Raw genomic sequence first — 18,519 nt, 5'->3', positions numbered from 1 at the left:
TAGTTCTCTTCACATAGATTTTCAAAGCCCGCACGACATCCACGGACTTTGAGGTAATTGAGGTGTCAGTAGCCACTGGCACCACAATAGGTTGGTTTATATGAAAAGCCGACACAACCTTAGGGAGAAATTGCTGACGCGTTCTGAGCTCCGCTCTATCCTCATGGAAAATCAAGTAGGGGCTCTTGTGCGAAAATGCACCCAATTCTGACAGACGTCTGGCAGAAGCCAAGGCCAACAACGTGACTGCATTCCAAATAAGAAACTTTACGTCCACCTCCTGTAAAGGTTCGAACCAATCCGATTGCAGGAACTGCAGCACCACATTAAGATCCCAAGGTGACATAAGAGGCACAAAGGGTGGTTGGATGTGCAGAATTCCTCTCAAGAAAGTGTGAACCTCAGGGATAGCAGCCAATTGTTTCTGGAAGAAAATAGACAAGGCCAAAATCTGGATCTTGATGGAGCCCAGGCGTAGGCCAACATCCACACCCGCTTGCAGAAAGAGAAAATGTCCCAGTTGAAACTCCACCGTAGGAAACTTCTTGGATTCATACCAAAACACATACTTTTTCCAAATCCGATGGTAATGCTTAGACGTTACCCCCTTCCTAACTTGGATCAGAGTAGGAAAAAAAATTTATTCGGTATGCCCTTCCGAGCTAAGATCTGGCATTCAACCTCCATGCCGTCAAACGTAGCTGCGGTAAGTCGTGATAGGCGAACGGCCCCTGCAGTAGAAGGTCCTCACGAAGAGGAAGAGGCCTCGGAAGATCCGCGTGCCAAGCCTGCATTGGCCAGTCAAGAGCAATGAGGATCGCTGGAACTGGTTATCTTTTTATTAGTTTTAGAATCCTTGGGATGAGTGGAAGTGGAGGGAACACATATACTGACTGGAACACCCACGGAGTCACCAGGGCGTCCACCGCCACTACCTGTGGGTCTCGTGACCTGGAACAGTACCTCCGAAGCGTCTTGTTGAGGCGAGAGGCCATCATGTCTATCTGAGGTACACCCCATCGGCGTGTTACCTCTGTGAATACCTCTGGGTGGAGGCCCCATTCTCCTGGAAGGAGATTGTGTCTGCTGAGGAATGAACGCCTACAGCACCAGCGCATGTCGTTCTGCCCAGAGGAGGATTCTTGTTACCTCTGACATTGCAGCCCTGCTCTTCGTTCCACCCTGCCTGTTTATGTAGGACACCGCTGTGATGTTGTCCGACTGAACCTGCATGACTCGATATTGTAGAAGATGAGCCACTTTTAGAAGGCCATTGTATATGGCTCTTAGTTCCAGAATGTTTATTGGAAGGACCGGTTCCTGGCTTGACCACTTTCCTTGGAAGTTTTCCCCCTGGGTGAGGCTTGCATCCGTGGTTAGAAGAATCCAATTCTGAATCCTGAACCTGCGGCCCTCGAGCAGGTGAGAAGTTTGCAGCCACCAGAGTAGTGAAATTCTGGCATTCGGCGACAGGCATATCCGTTGGTGCATGTGAAGATGCAATCCCGACCAGTTGTCCAGGAGATCCAGCTGGATGAAGCGTGCATGGAGTCTTCCGTATTGTAGAGCCTCGTAGGAGGATACCATCTTCCCCAGAAGACAAATGCACCGATGAACCGATACCCGGGGAGGTTTCACGACATCCCGGACCATTGATTGGATCACCAAAGCTTTCTCCACCGGTAGAAACACCCTCTGCACTTCCGTGTTGAGTGTCATCTCCAGGAAAGGCAGTCTCCTTGTCTGTTCCAAATGTGACTTTGGAAGGTTCAGGATCCACCCATGATCCCAGAGTAGTTGAGTTGAGAGCTTAATACTCTGCAACAGCTTCTCCTTGGAAGATGCCTCTATCAGCAGATCATCCAGATATGGAATTATGTTCACTCCCTGTTTGCGTAGGAGTAGCATCATCTCCGCCATGACCATGGTGAACACCCTCGGTGCTGTGGAGAGGCCAGATGGCAATGTTTGGAACGGATAGTGACAGTCCTGTAGTGCAAACCGTAAATAGGCCTGGTGAGGCGGCCAGATCGGAATGTGATAGTACGCATCCTTGATATCCAGGGATACTAGGAATTCCCCCTCCTCCAGTCCTGAGAGCACCGCTTTCAGAGACTCCATCTTGAATTGGAAAACCCTCAAGTAGGGTTTCAGCACCTTCAGGTTCAATATAGGCCTTACCGAACCATCCGGTTTTGGTACCACAAACAAGTTTGAGTAATAACCCTTGATTTTTGGGTGAGGTGGAACTGGAACAATAACATTTGTTTGTACCAGTTTCTCTTTCATCCACTAGGGGACACTGGAGTCCTATACAGTAGGGGTGTGAAGCCTTGAACCGGAGGTGTGGCACAATCTTAAATTAACATTGTCTGCACAGCCGGCTCCTCCCCCTTCACATCCCTCCTCCCTCAGTTTGAAGAATTGTGCTGGAGGCACAATACATTGAGCACTTGAGCTCCTGACTGAAAATCTAAAAGGGGCTGCGTAACCCTAATAAAGGGGGGACAAAGCTGCCTAAGATCAGAGAGACAAATATCCCTATTGAAGGGACCTGCATCTCTCCACAGGAGATCCTCAAATCAGCTAATAGTGAGTACTGGTACAAGCTTAGCCTAGGGATCCAGTTAGAAAAGATATAATTTTTTTTTTCTTTCCCTCTCTCTCTAAAACCTCTACTGCGAATATTGTTTAAAATTCCCTTTTATACAGCTAATCAGGGAGGAAGGGCATGGCGGCGCGTGGGAGACTTAGTGCGGCGCGGGACTCAGCCTGTCTTCCCTGTAGCAGGGGGGACGGCGGAAGCGGTGCGCTGCACAGCAAGATCAGAGCAGAGCGGAGAACAGGCGCCGCTACGGGAGACGGACCCGTCGCGCGCGCCAGCCGGCGGCCCCTGGGCGATTTGCAAATGGGGTGACTCACGTGCGGAGAGGAGCACGGGCACCGCTGCGGAAGACGGACCCGTCGCGCGCACGCCAGCCGGCGGGTCCGGAGCGCGCTGTGTAGCGGCAGAGGGGGAGATCAATGTTAAAAGGCTAAGGATATTAACAGAACCACACCATATGAACTTACATAGTGGGGATCATGTTTGTTCGTTTTGGCGCCAGGATGAGGTGAGGGATGGGTCCTCCCCTTCCCCCTGCTGCACGGCCTGGTTAGTACAGGCATAAGATAATAGAGAGAGTTAGGAAACCGCTCCCTCTGCTGGGGAAATGTGTATATATACAATATGAGGATCTCCTGAAAATTAAACAAACTTTACAAATTATATTTTCAAGGGACGTCTGTTCAAAGATCCCGGAGAAAATACACAGAAGCAAGCCAACTTTAACATCGTGGCTGATTTACAGTTGGGGTGTGAGGGTTGAGAGTCGGCTGGTGTTTTATTTTTTTATTTTTATTTTTTGACCTGTTCCTTTTATAAAGAAAAGGGGACAGGTAATTCCAGCCGGATCCAATACCTTCGCTTCCGTCATCTCCCAGTCTTTCTCTTCCTAGTTTAAAGGGTGAAAGCGCTGCGTAATACCCTGATGAGGGGGTTTTAAAAAGAAAAACAACATGTCTAAGGCTACCAAGACCTCAAAGACCTGCTATGTTTGTACGAAATGTAACAAGAAGAGCACGCGGGTTGGCAGCTCCGGGGTGTGCGACTCCTGCTTAGACAAGGACGCTCCACCTGGGAGCAGTGCTCTGGCTAAGGCATGGGAAGACAACCTTGCCAATAGAATCTCCAAGGAAATGGCAGAATCCCGCAAGCAGCAATCAGAATGGGCTGCGGGATTCTCAAAGACAATGGAGGAATTTCTCATCAAGTTAACACCGCCCACACACGCTGAGACGAGTGTGCGCAGGGCTGTTAAAAGAACTTTTCCTATTATACCAGAAACTGCGGAGGAAGAGGGTTTTCTTCTGGATACGGAAGAAGGTGAGTTAATTGAACCCATCCTAGACGCCGATTTTCCTGAAGAAGACTCGGCGATCTCTGGTCTGGATTCCTTAATTGACGCGGTTAAGGACATCCTAAGCTTTAAGGAAGAGGAAGTCCGGGAGCCGGAGGATTTCGATTTGTTCGAATCCCAGAAGCCGCGTTCAGCAGCGTTCCCCATTCCTAAATCCCTCCAGTCTCAGATGGAGGAGGCTTGGAAACAACTTGACAAACGTTTTCAATTTCCGAAACGTTTTCAGGTAACTTACCCCCTACCTAAGGGTGTAATGGACAAGTGGGAAAACCCACCGGTAGTGGATGCTTCACTAGGAAGATTGTCAAAGAAGACAATCTTGCCAATTCCTAACGTAACTACGTTAAAGGATGCGTCCGACCGTAAAGTTGACACGGCGTTAAAATCAATGTTTGTAGCAGCAGGTGCAGCGCAGAGACCTGCGATCATCTGTGCTTGGGTCAACAAAGCCATGGGTGCATGGTCTGGCCGGATCGTACAAGCTATTGAGGAGGAAAATAGCTTAGAAGAGATTACACATTCGAGAATCTGCTTCATACTTGTGTCAAGCTTCTAAGGATATTAGCAGAATAGCATCGCGCATATCTGCATCGGCCATATCGGCTAGAAGGATTTTATGGCTCGGAGAATGGCAAGGTGACTCTGACACCAAGAAGGTGGTAGAATCCATTCCCTTTGGGGGTGAAATGCTGTTCGGACCAGAGTTGGACAAGTGGATTTCGCAGGCTACAGCGGGGAAGTCCACTTTTCTGCCAACTCCTTATACGAGAACCGCTCCACAAACTAGGAGAGGTTATTCAGGACCATCTTTTACTTAATTTAGGTCACAGTCCTTTCGAGCCCGAGGTAGGGGGTTCGGTGCACAAGCACGCGGGGGCAGAGGTAGAGGCTGCTCGCAAGCAGCAACCAGAAAGCAGGATAAACCTGCTGACAAGACCGTGGCATGACGGCCTCCCAGCTCACCTGGGGTCCCCCTTGGTGGGCGGCCGACTGGAAGGTTTTCAGGACATCTGGGCCAAAACCTCACCAGAACTTTGGGTGAACAACTTAATCTCTCAGGGATACAAACTGGAATTTCAACAGAGGCCTCACAGTCCGTTTTTTACAACAGGATTGCCTCAGTGCCCTCAAAAAGCAAGGGCACTACGGGCAGCAATTCACAAATTGCTTCAAGCAGAGGTCATTATTCCGGTTCCCGCTTCTCCGAGAGGAACGGGGTTCTATTCCAATCTTTTTGTCGTGCCAAAACCAGACGGGACGGTCAGACCAATACTCAATTTAAAAGTTTTCAACCAGTTTTTAAGAGTCTACAGATTCAAGATAGAATCAATCCAATCAGTCATTGCAGGCTTAGAGCCAAGCGAGTTCATGGTATCCATGGACATAAAGGATGCATATCTGCATATCCCAATCTGGACTCCTCACCAGGCTTACTTACGGTTCGCACTGGTGGCGGAGCACTACCAATTCCGGGCTTTACCGTTCGGTCTAGCGTCAGCCCCAAGAATTTTCACAAAGATCATGGCGATCATGGTGGCAGGACTGAGACTGTTGGGGGGTCACGATTATACCTTATCTGGACGATTTACTGATCAAAGCTCCATCTCAGAATCGACTGCTCAAGGATGTTCAGACATCACATCAATTTCTAATTCAACATGGATGGATTGTCAATTTCCAAAAGTCCAACCTCGTACCGACTCAACGGATTCAATTCCTCGGTCTCATCTTGGACACGGTCCTATTACGTGTGTTCCTACCAGAGAGTAAGGTACAGGACCTACAGAGATTAGTGGCTCAGGTACTGAGGACGTAGACCGTTTCTCTGCACCTCTGTGTGCAACTTCTCGGGAAGATGGTGGCGTCGTTCGAAGCTCTCCAGTATGGCAGACTTCATTCCCGACCATTCCAGATGAACCTCATTGCTCAGGGAGCAGGCTCGCACTGGCTCCTACATCGGAGAATCCGACTTCAACCACAAGTACGGGTCTCCTTGACATGGTGGTCGTTACACAAGAACCTTACAGCCGGCAAGAAATGCGGCATTTGGGATTGGAAGATCCTGACGACGGATGCCAGTCTCAGAGGTTGGGGAGCCGTCCTAGAGGACCATCAGTTTCAGGGACGGTGGACGCTACAATAAAGCAAATTACCCATAAATATACTTGAACTAAGAGCAGTCTACAATGCCCTTCTCTTAGCAGAAGACCTAGTCATGAATCAACACATCAGGATTCAGTCTGACAATGTCACGACGACAGCTTACATAAACCATCAAGGAGGAACAAAGAGCAGGATGGCGTTAAAGGAGGCCACAAAGATCTTGTTGTGGGCAGAAAGAAAAGACATCATTCTCTCCGCAGTGTTCATTCCAGGTGTGGAGAACTGGGAGGCAGATTACCTCAGTCGCCAGGACATGCATCCGGGGGAGTGGTGCCTTCATCCACGGATTTTCAACATGATTGTGATAAGATGGGGTCTGCCTCAGATGGATCTAATGGCGTCTCGACAAAATCATCAGCTGCCCAGTTATGTATCAAGAACTCGAGATCCAGCAGCAGAAGGAGTGGACGCATTAACACTTCCTTGGTGTTACAGGAGGGTTTACATTTTTCCACCTTTCACACTCATACCCAGGGTTCTGAAAAGAATAAAGCGGAAACGAGTGTGGGTCATTCTAATCGCACCAGATTGGCCCCGCAGGAGTTGGTACACCGACCTGCGAGGGTTATTTGCGGAAGATCCTTGGAGGTTACCTCAGAGAGAGGACCTGCTATCTCAGGGACCGTTCCTACACCCCGATCTGAACAGGCTGCGTTTGACGGCGTGGCTATTGAAACCCGTATCTTAAGAAACAGAGGGATCCCACGAACGGCCATTCCTAGAATGATTGCCGCAAGGAAACCGGTCACAGCCAGGCACTACTACAGGATTTGGAGACGGTACATGGCTTGGTGTCAGGAACGGGGATGGAATTCATCTAACTTTATCGCGACTTCTACTTTTGTCCTTCAGGCCGGTCTAGAGGGAGGACTCAGATTGGGCTCCTTGAAGGTTCAGATTTCGGCTCTCTCCATCCTTTTTCAAGAGCGGCTAGCATCCTTACCAGAGATTCAAACCTTTTTACAGGGGGTTCTGAGGATTCAATCCCCTTTTCGTCCTCCCACGGCACCATGGGACTTAGGGTTGGTGTTAGAATATTTGAAGTCACCGACTCTTGAGCCATTGACGAGAACGGACCTGAAATATCTTTCTTGGAAGGTCACGTTATTACTGGCCTTGGCTTCGGCATGGCGGGTTTCTGAGTTGGGAGCTTTATCCTGTAAGAGCCCTTTCTTAGTTTTTCATGAGGATAGGGCGGAACTCCGTGCAAGAGCAGACTTCCTTCCGAAGGTGGTGTCGGGGTTTCATGTAAACCAGCCAATAGTGGTCCCGTCTTTCCATGGTCTCACAGATGAGGACGTGTCATTGGATGTTGTCCGAGCTTTACGGGTATACGTACAGGTTACGTCGTCCTTCAGAAAGTCGGACCATTTATTTGTTCTTTATGATGGGCCAAAGAAGGGTTGGCCGGCCTCTAAGCAGACTTTGTCCAGATGGATTAGACTTGCCATTCGGCAGGCTTATATTTCCTGTGGCAAACAGGTTCCGGGTCAGACGGGTGCTCATACTACCCGATCAGTGGGTGCCTCGTGGGCGGCTGCCAGACGTGCTTCCACTACTCAACTTTGCAGAGCGGCGACGTGGTCTTCAGCCCACACGTTCATAAGATTTTACAAGTTTGATACTTTTGCGTCCGGAGAATCTAAGTTCGGACGTTTAGTTTTGCAGGCCACCGACAGCACTCCCTCCCTGGGGGAAAACTTTGGGACGTCCCCTACTGTATAGGACTCCAGTGTCCCCTAGTGGATGAAAGAGAAAAGAGGATTTTGGTACTTACCGAATAAATCCATTTCTCTGAATCCTCTAGGGGACACTGGACGCCCGCCCCGGTGCTGTCAGCCTGCTGTGTTCCAAGTTCTTGTTTTAATCAGTTCGTACAAACAGCGTTTGTTATTCGGTTAAGAGTTCTTGGCCGCTCTTTGATATGTTGTACGGTTCGGTTCCTCGCCATGGTCTATAGTGTTATGTCCTATTCTCAGTCACAATTCTTCAAACTGAGGGAGGAGGGATGTGAAGGGAGAGGAGCCGGCTGTGCAGACAATGTTAATTTAAGATTGTGCCACACCTCCGGTTCAAGGCTTCACACCCCTACTGTATAGGACTCCAGTGTCCCCTAGAGGATTCAGAGAAATGGATTTATCGGTAAGTACCAAAATCCTCTTTTTTGAATGGCTTCCTGTAGAATAGCACTTTCTGTCTGCGAACCTGGTAAGCCTGATTTGAAGAATCTGTGAGGTGGGAGTTCCTGAAACTCCAGTCTGTACCCCTGGGTAACAATATCCGTCACCCAGGGGTCTAGGCATGATGACGCCCAGACGTAACTGAAATCTTTTAGTCTCGCTCCCACCTGTCTGATCTCCAGGCTGACAGGTCCACCATCATGCTGAATATTTGGAGGAAGCAGAACCTGGATTCTGTTCCTGGGAACCTGTTGGTGCAGGTTTTTTTGATCTTCCCCGACCACCTCTAAAGAAGACGGGAGGGGGTTTGGATTTTTAAAATTTTGCGGTCCGAACGTCATCATCCCGCTGTCGGATTCTCGAATCATATTCTATATAAGGAGCCGCGCGTTGCCGCCATTTTCACTCGTGCATTGGAGATGATAGGGAGAGGACGTGCAGTATTCTATCAGTTTCTGTATTCAGTGTGCTGAAAATATCTACGTTCTCTGCCTGAAAAACGCTGCATTGTAGTATAGGAGGACAGTGCAGAATTTTGCTGACCAGTGACCACCAGTATTATATAGCAGTACGGTACAGTAGTCCACTGCTCTACCTACCTGTGTGTCGTCAAGTATACCATCCATCCACACCTGTGGTGCATTTTAGTTGTGCGCAGTATTATATAGTAGGACAGTGCAGAATTTTGGTGACCACCAGTATATATATATAGCAGTACGGTACAGTAGTCCATTGCTCTACCTCTGTGTTGTAAAGCATACTACAAAAGTTCAGTAAAATGGCCCAAAAATCTAAATTAAAAGCATCTGATGAGAAGCGTAAACTTGCCAATATGCCATTTACGACACGGAGTGGCAAGGAACGGCTGAGGCCCTGGCCTATGTTCATGGCTAGTGGTTCAGATTCACATCCTCTCGCTAGAAAACTGCAGTGTCACTCCTAGGTGGGCCAGGTGTTTGTGTTGGCCACTTGGGTCGCTTAGCTTAGCCATCCAGCGACCTTGGTGCACCTCTTTTTTTTTTATTTGCATCATGTGCTGTTTGGGGACTATTTTTTAAATCGGCCATCCTGTCTGACACTGCAGTGCCACACCTAGATGGGCCAGGTGTTTGTGTCAGCCACTTGGGTCGCTTAGCTTGGTCATCCAGCAACCTTGGTGCAAATTTTAGAAGTAAAAATAATAATATTGTGAGGTGTTCAGAATAGACTGGAAATGAGTGGAAATTATGGTTATTGAGGTTAATAGTATGGGATCAAAATGACCCCCAAATTCTATGATTTAAGCTGTTTTTGAGGGTTTTTTGAAAAAAAAAAAAAAAAAACAATCCAAAACACACCCGAATCTGACAAAACATTTTCAGGGAGGTTTTGCCAAAATGCGCCTGAATCCAAAACACGCCCGCGGAACCGGAACCGAAACCAAAACACAAAACCCGAAAAATTTCCGGTACCCATCACTATTCTTCAGGAAGTTAGTTTCTACCCCCCCCCGCCTAAAACCCACGAAGCAGGGAGGCTGTTGCCAGCAGCCTTCCTGTAACCTATGTCTAGAAAATAAAAAGCTAAGAAAACTCCTAGGAGCTCCCCTAGCTGTGACCGGCTCCTCCGGGCACATTTTCTAAACTAAGTCTGGTAGGAGGGGCATAGAGGGAGGGGCCAGCCCACACTATTAAACTTTTAAAGTGCCAGTGGCTCCCAAAGGACCCATCTATACCCCATGGTACTAAATGGACTCAAGTGTCCTCTAGTACATAAGAGAAAGTAGAGTATAACCTAGCAGATGATGATGATGATGATGATTACAGGGTATTATATGGTGTATTGCATGTAAAGTACCTTGTTCCACACCTACTCTGCTGTAGCAATATACGTTATATAAGGGTGAGTAACACATGTACAGGCTTACCAGCGTATGAGCACACATAAAGGAATTCTACCTTACCAATGCTTCCAGGAGTAACGTTAGGAGACATTTCTCTGATCCATCAGCTCATATGACTGATATTATTGTTCATCTAGAATCTCCAAATCATACGATATGTTCCCCTATCCATTGTTTTACATTGTTGCTGACATAGGACTTGGCGAGTGACTACATCTCCATTTATACTTCATGGTTAGTTACCAGTACAAGAGAGAGATATATCTAAGTCTTATTATAATATTACATTTGTTATTGTGAGAGTTCTCAGGAGGGTGGACACAATGATAGTCTGAGACACAATATTATAAAGCCTTCATTAAAAGTTATGTTTTATTATACACACACATTTACAATTAAGTGTCCCAGAGAGTCGTCTTCTCCTATTGTTTACAGGATTAATATTGTTACAGAAAATGTCACATTTCCGTAATGTATTTTATTTCCAGCAGATGGACACACAAGCAGGAATATCTCAGAAGGACATCTAATGTTATCCCCGGATTGTGACATAAAAGATAATGACAGTAGACAGGATTCTCCAGGAGCTAATCCCATTACCCCAATTATACATCCAGCTCTATCAGCTGATCCCCCTGATCCTGGGAAATGTTCTCCTGATGACTCTGATATTGGTGCATCTGTTACAGCTCTGACAGTAGATACAGTGTTTCCGTGTTCTATAGATGCCAAATGTTTTACAAAGAACACAAAGCCTATTAACCTACACACAGGTAAGGCAGGTGGAAGGCCACTGATATGTTCAGAGTGTGGGAAATGTTTTACAAAGAAATCACAACTTGTTATACATCAGAGAAGTCACACAGGTGAGAAGCCATTTCCATGTTCTGAGTGTGCGAAATGTTTTACAAAGAAATCACATCTTGTTATACATCAGAGATGTCACACAGGTGAGAAGCCATTTCCATGTTCTGAGTGTGGGAAATGTTTTGCACTTAAATCACTTCTTGTTAGACATCAGAGTAGTCACACAGGTGAGAGGCCATTTTCTTGCTCTGAGTGCGGGAAAAGTTTTACCTGGAAATCCAATCTTGTTAGACATCAGAGAGAGCACACAGGTGAGAAGCCATTTCCATGTTCTGAGTGTGGGAAATGTTTTGCATGTAAATCAGATCTTGTTATACATCACAGAAGTCACACAGGTGAGAGGCCATTTCCATGTTCTGAGTGTGGGAAATGTTTTGCATGTAAATCAGATCTTGTTATACATCACAGAAGTCACACAGGTGAGAAGCCATTTTCTTGCTCTGAGTGTGGGAAATGTTTTGCATGTAAATCAGATCTTGTCATACATCACAGAAGTCACACAGGTGAGAAGCCATTTTCTTGCTCTGAGTGCGGGAAATGTTTTACACACAAATCACGACTTGTTACCCATCAGCAAAGTCACACAGGTGAGAAGGCATTTCCATGTTCTGAGTGTGGGAAAGGTTTTGCAGACAAATCACATCTTGTTAGACATCAGAGAACTCACACAGGTGAGAAGCCATTTTCTTGCTCTGAGTGCGGGAAATGTTTTACACAGAAATCAGTTCTTGTTATACATCACAGAAGTCACACAGGTGAGAAGGCATTTCCATGTTCTGAGTGTGAGAAATGTTTTACACAGAAATCAGAACTTATTACACATCAGCGAACTCACACAGGTGAGAAGCCATTTCCATGTTCTGAGTGTGGGAAATGTTTTGCACACAAATCAGCTCTTGTTAGACATTACAGAAGTCACACAGGTGAGAAGCGATTTCTATACTCTGAGAAATAAATCATCTCTTGTTACACACAATAGACATCACTCAGGTGAGGAACCATTTTAATCTTCTGGAGTATACTTATCATTGCCATGCATTGTTCTTCAAGGTTCTTATCCTATCTCCTATGCTTTTTGCAATATACATGTTACCACCGGGTGAAATAATCAGATGTCATGCCCTCATCTACCACTGCTATACAGATGACCTGTCTTTGCTCTAGGTACTGAGAACCCAGTACCAATCCTAAAGGGTTGTCTAGCTGAGCTCCAGGTGTGGGTGATGCCAGTTGGCTGTGATTCAGTCCTGATGAAGCAGGTCTTTAAGCTCACCACCAAAGGGCAGGGCTACAGTTCAGCTTTGCAAACCAACCAGACTTACGCTTGGGGGTTCAGAGTTACAAAATGCTGATCATGTGTGGAATCTTGGTGTCCTGGATAGTGGAGTGACACTTAGACATCAGTATCTGCCACAATCAGATCCTCATCTGAGGAACATAGTCAGACTCCAACACTTTATTCCCTCAGAAGATCTACCTACAGTCATACATGTACTTGTATCATCACGCATAGACTACTCCAATTTCTTCTACCTGGGTCTCCTAGCAAAAGAATTGCACCGCTTGTAGCTTGTACAGAATGCAGCAGCCAGGCTTTTACCTAACCAGCCCGTTCCTGCCACATAACACCCATTCTCTGCTCCCTTCACCGGCTGCCTGTAAGATGGTGACTCTATTACATAATGGGCTATCCCAACCCTACATGACCAGGGTCCATGGTACCAGAAGCAGCTTCTGCCTCGTTACTGCCCTGGTTGCTGCCATCTGCAGATGAAGAACTGTTACCAGCAGTACCAAGAATCCCCAAGAAGTTCTTAGATGTCAGAGGTGGAGACAGGGTGGTGGCACTAGTGCTGCAGCGGGGGCTGCCGGAGGCACTGTCTGTGGGTAATATTGTCCTCAAGCAGCACTAAGGTGTCAGAGGGGAGACAGGGCAGTGGCAGTAGTGGGGGGATACAGGGCGGGTGGCGGTAGTGGGGGGAGGCAGGGCGAGTGGCAGTAGTGGGGGGAGATTGGGCAGGTGGCAGTAGCGGGAGGATATGGGGTGGTGGCAGTAGTGGGAGGAGACGGGGTGGGTGGCAGTTTTGGGGGGAGATGGGGCGGTGACAGTAGTGGGGGGAGATGTGGCAGTAGTGGGGTGGGAGACAGGGTGGTGGCAGTAGTGGGGGGAGACGGGGCGGATGGCCGCAGTGCAGTACCTGGGGCTGCTGGTGGCAGTAAAGAGGTGTATGGGTCCCACAGAGAACCAGTTGATAATTAGACTTAATGATGATTGTGCTTCCTTATTTCTAATTAATCCCTTGTATGTGTTACTGTTATTTGCTGTGTCAGCCTTTATGTGTGTTCTGTGTAATAATCCTGAAAGTAGTGCTGCTACCGATCTCATCATTTGTAGTAACTTGGAAAAGATGAGATATGAGGTGCACTCTGGAAGCTTATAGGGGGTTAAAGAGGAACGCATATGTGATATCACGCAGCCCCCCGGAAAATGGTCCCGGCCCTCCTGTGTTCACCCCTCAGGGATGCGACCGCAATGTGTGTCTGCACGACCGCTGCGCACGTGTATATTGCCACCACCAGCAAACTGCTATTGCAGTTGGGTCTGAATGACCCCCATAGGGTTTTGGCTCTCCTGATATGTATCTGTTTTACTTACCTGCAATACTATAATGTAACTTGAATTGTTTCTGTGATTTAAAGGATATTTTATCCATGTTGTGCAGAGTAAAGTATTTTTTAAGTTTAAAATATAGAGAAAAATCTGTATTAAAGATATGAAATAAAGTTGTTTAAAAACAAAAGATTTCCGTTGAGTCTTTTTATGTGTCTGTGTATTATCTTATTTCCAGATAATTGTCGCTATGATGGCAGAAACAATTTCCTGTCAATGTGTCACTTGTATTGTTACTTTTGTGTCCAGCGGGTGGGCTCGGAAATGTTATCCTTTTCCTCGCAGCCCCAGTTGCTGGAGAAAATGAAGGAGGAGCTGTTGACGGGTCACGTTCCGCTTGAGCTGACAATTTTCTCATCAGCAGGTCTTTCCACCTCTACAGACTTGTGTCCGGAAAGAGAGATACAATGTAGGCTTTAAACCTAGAATCGAGCACGGTGGCCAAAATGTAGTGCTCTGATTTAAACAGATTGAACACCCTTGAATCCTGGCAAAGCGAATGAAGGGCTCCATCCACAAGTATTTCCAGGGAAGACGTTAAGTCTGAGGGACTATGCACAGGCCCAAATGATAATTGTTTTATGATCCTTCTATGTATGAACCAAAGATTAGCTAATCTGGTTGGAGGTGCGCCATTAAGCAAATTGCAATGACTGGTTAGGTGGTTTAGAAAAAAACGCTAGTGGACTTATATCTAAAGAAGCCTTAATGTGTGGTGCACTCTTTTTCTTTGTTTCATGAATAAATTAAAACATAACTTTTATTTTTATTTAAGATAGATTTTTCAATAGGCATGAAATAAGTACCAACCAAGTATATCATTGTAAAACCCTGTACCAGAGCAGAATCCCCAATCACATGTGTTACCCATTCAGTACATATATAAATTGATAACTGACCACATCACAAAGATATGCACATTGAATAAAACAATATTGTTGGTAATAAAAGATGTTCTCCTGTGACTGAGCATATCATGTGTAACCCTGTAACACAGCACAGTTGTCTAAGGCATGCATATCCAATGCTACACATTTGTATCACTTCTGTGACAATATTGTTATTGAGAAGGGATATTCCCTGTAACAAGGTATACACTATGAAACCCTGTCACAGAGCAAGGTATACATTATATTATCCCAAGGTTAGTGCATAGATAATATCCAGCTTTCTGCCTGTTTCATTCCAAAGGCCTGCTAAGTTGTCCCAACATGTATCTACACAATACTATTGCCAATCACTGAGTGACGCCTGATATAAATATAAATCAGTCAGATAACGAGTAGTAACCAGTGACTAGTAATGACGTCTGTATGCAATGAGTCCACAAATCAGGAGAACCACCTTTCTGTATCTCCAGCACCCGCTACAGAAATATAACATCTGAAGAATGAATGAGGCTGGGGAGAGAGTAGCAGCCTGTAATAATGATAATATATGCTGTTATATAAACAGTGCTATAACCATTCTTCTGATAGAGATCCTTCCTCTGATAGATATAAAGAAGCTCTGGTGTATATAGGCTGAATCCCCCTTCTACTTTTATCCCATGTGCCGTGGGGCAGTGACTGGGAACAATGAGAGCAGTCAATAAACTAGGATTTATCCCGCACCAGACTGAAATATAAATTTGATTAGAAGAAACCAACTAACAAAAATAGAACCCAATTAAAATAAAAAATTTTAAAGCATGAAAACACACCTACAAACATTTACTTTTGACTTACAACACCAGGAAAACGCCAAGGCAACCAGTAATAATTAAAAAAAAAAAAAACAGTACATCAGGCCTGGCCAACTTGTGGCTCTCCAGATGTAGTGAAACTACACATCCCAGCATGCCCTGCCACAGTTTTAGCATTCCCTAATAGCAAAACTGTGGCAAGGCATGATGGGACTTGTAGTTTCACATCAGCTGGAGAGCCACAGGTTGGCCATGCCTGCACTACATCACCAACACATTAGAAGAATGCACAAACTGACAACCACAATTAGCTAGAAGACATTTCAGACAACTAAGGACAAAGCACAAAAAACACAACTCACCATCCTGCTTTGGCCGATCCGAATCCCGGACATAAGTGGCACCAACCACTTCTGGCGGAATGAGTGCACGCACAGGCTCTTCCCAATCACGGTAAGATGCACGGAAGGGGTGTCCACCCTGGTTTGGCGGGCCGATTTAGCCTCCTTGGCCATCTTCGCCTTGACACGGCGCTTTATGTCGTAAAAACGCTTACGACGCGTGTCCTCGTTCCGCCTCACCACACCCTCACTATTCACAGCCGCAACAACCTTCCTCCACAGAACACTCTTCCTGCGTGACGACACCTTTGCAGCATCATGGCCAAACAACTGCCGATGATGCCTCATCAGCTCCCGCACCAAAGCCATATTCTCAGCGTAGCTGAATTTAACATTGCGGCCCGTCTTTGTAGTGGTGCGTGGCTGCGGAGCCACAACACCATCACTATCACTGGAGGCTGCAGCAGCAGCCACCCCCTCCTCACTAACCTCCTCGCTCTCACTCACCTCCTCCCTCTCACTCACCTCCTCCACCTCACTCACCTCCTCCACCTCACACACCTCTGACTGGGACATAATCAGGACGTTATACACATTGCAGCAGGTAGAGCACGTTATACACATTGCAGCAGGTAGAGCACGTTATACACATTGCAGCAGGTAGAGCACGTTATACACATTGCAGCAGGTAGAGCACGTTATACACATTGCACCAGGTAGAGCATGTTACACACATTGCACCAGGTAGAGCACGTTATACACATTGCAGCAGGTAGAGCACGTTATACACATTACACCAGGTAAAGCATGTTATACACATTGCGCCAGGTAGAGCACGTTATACACATTGCAGCAGGTAGAGCACGTTATACACATTGCAGCAGGTAGAACACGTTATACACATTGCAGCAGGTAGAGCACGTTATACACATTGCAGCAGGTAGAGCACGTTATACACATTGCAGCAGGTAGAGCACGTTATACACATTGCAGCAGGTAGAGCACGTTATACACATTGCAGCAGGTAGAGCACGTTATACACATTGCAGCAGGTAGAGCGCGTTATACACATTGCAGCAGGTAGAGCGTGTTATACACACTGTGCCAGGTAGAGTGCGTTATACACATTGCACCAGGTAGAGCACGTTATACACATTGCAGCAGGTAGAGCACGTTATACACATTGCAGCAGGTAGAGCACGTTATACACATTGCACCAGGTAGAGCACGTTATACACATTGCAGCAGGTAGAGCACGTTATACACATTGCAGCAGGTAGAGCGCGTTATACACATTGCAGCAGGTAGAGCGTGTTATACACACTGTGCCAGGTAGAGTGCGTTATACACATTGCACCAGGTAGAGCACGTTATACACATTGCAGCAGGTAGAGCACGTTATACACATTGCAGCAGGTAGAGCACGTTATACACATTGCGCCAGGTAGAGCGCGTTATACACATTGCAGCAGGTAGAGCGTGTTATACACACTGTGCCAGGTAGAGCACGTCATACACATTGCAGCAGGTAGAGCACGTTATACACATTGCAGCAGGTAGAGCACGTTATACACATTGCACCAGGTAGAGCACGTTATACACATTGCACCAGGTAGAGCACGTTATACACATTGCAGCAGGTAGAGCACGTTATACACATTGCAGCAGGTAGAGCACGTTATACACATTGCGCCAGGTAGAGCGCGTTATACACATTGCAGCAGGTAGAGCGTGTTATACACACTGTGCCAGGTAGAGCACGTCATACACATTGCAGCAGGTAGAGCACGTTATACACATTGCAGCAGGTAGAGCACGTTATACACATTGCACCAGGTAGAGCACGTTATACACATTGCACCAGGTAGAGCACGTTATACACATTGCACCAGGTAGAGCACGTTATACACATTGCAGCAGGTAGAGCACGTTATACACATTGCAGCAGGTAGAGCACGTTATACACATTGCGCCAGGTAGAGCGCGTTATACACATTGCAGCAGGTAGAGCGTGTTATACACACTGTGCCAGGTAGAGCACGTCATACACATTGCAGCAGGTAGAGCACGTTATACACATTGCAGCAGGTAGAGCACGTTATACACATTGCACCAGGTAGAGCACGTTATACACATTGCACCAGGTAGAGCACGTTATACACATTGCACCAGGTAGAGCACGTTATACACATTGCAGCAGGTAGAGCACGTTATACACATTGCAGCAGGTAGAGCACGTTATACACATTGCGCCAGGTAGAGCGCGTTATACACATTGCAGCAGGTAGAGCGTGTTATACACACTGTGCCAGGTAGAGTGCGTTATACACATTGCGCCAGGTAGAACGCATTATACACATTGCAGCAGGTAGAGCGCGTTATACACATTGCAGCAGGTAGAGCACATTTCTTACCTATCAGATGTCTCCTAAGGCTGGCTCAGCGCTCCAGGACCGGATCCCATCTGTTATCCTGATGTGCACATTCCTGCATCCTCTCCTGTCTCTCTGGACGCAGTCACAGTAACGTCTTATACATCTGGCATGGCGTCTCCCGCGGCCTCCGCCGCCGTCCCTGAGCTTCTGCATTCAGAGTGGCGATTACGTCAGCCGCGGCCTCCGCTGTGTCCGCGTGGTCAGATGTGCATCTGTCAGCCTGGCGTCTCCTGTCTCCGGTGGCCGGCGCCGCCATTACTGTATTCCAGACCGCATGGATTACAATCCAAACTTCCCTCCAAGTGTCTGCATGGGCGCAGCCATCTTGGATTCTGTC

At 46.9% G+C, this 18,519-nt stretch overlaps 1 protein-coding gene across 3 annotated transcripts in view; it reads left to right on the top strand.

Annotated features, from left to right (window-relative positions):
* Positions 1 to 12,998, top strand: part of LOC134984578 (oocyte zinc finger protein XlCOF22-like) — a 37,788-nt gene extending 24,790 nt beyond the window's left edge. For 2 of the 3 annotated variants that reach the window (XM_063950130.1, XM_063950131.1), the window contains exon 4: positions 10,673 to 12,998. In XM_063950130.1, the coding sequence (XP_063806200.1) occupies positions 10,673 to 12,006 (1,334 nt within the window). In that variant the 3' untranslated portion in view covers positions 12,007 to 12,998. The remainder of the gene's footprint in view (positions 1 to 10,672) is intronic. The other variant, XM_063950132.1, reaches the window with a different exon arrangement.
* The last annotated feature ends 5,521 nt before the right edge of the window (positions 12,999 to 18,519 follow it).

The sequence above is a fragment of the Pseudophryne corroboree genome (genome assembly GCF_028390025.1).
Source record: "Pseudophryne corroboree isolate aPseCor3 chromosome 3 unlocalized genomic scaffold, aPseCor3.hap2 SUPER_3_unloc_66, whole genome shotgun sequence".
Lineage (NCBI taxonomy): Eukaryota > Metazoa > Chordata > Amphibia > Anura > Myobatrachidae > Pseudophryne > Pseudophryne corroboree.
The sequence above is the reverse complement of the archived record's forward strand: the minus strand, read 5'-3'. Positions and strand labels throughout refer to the sequence as shown.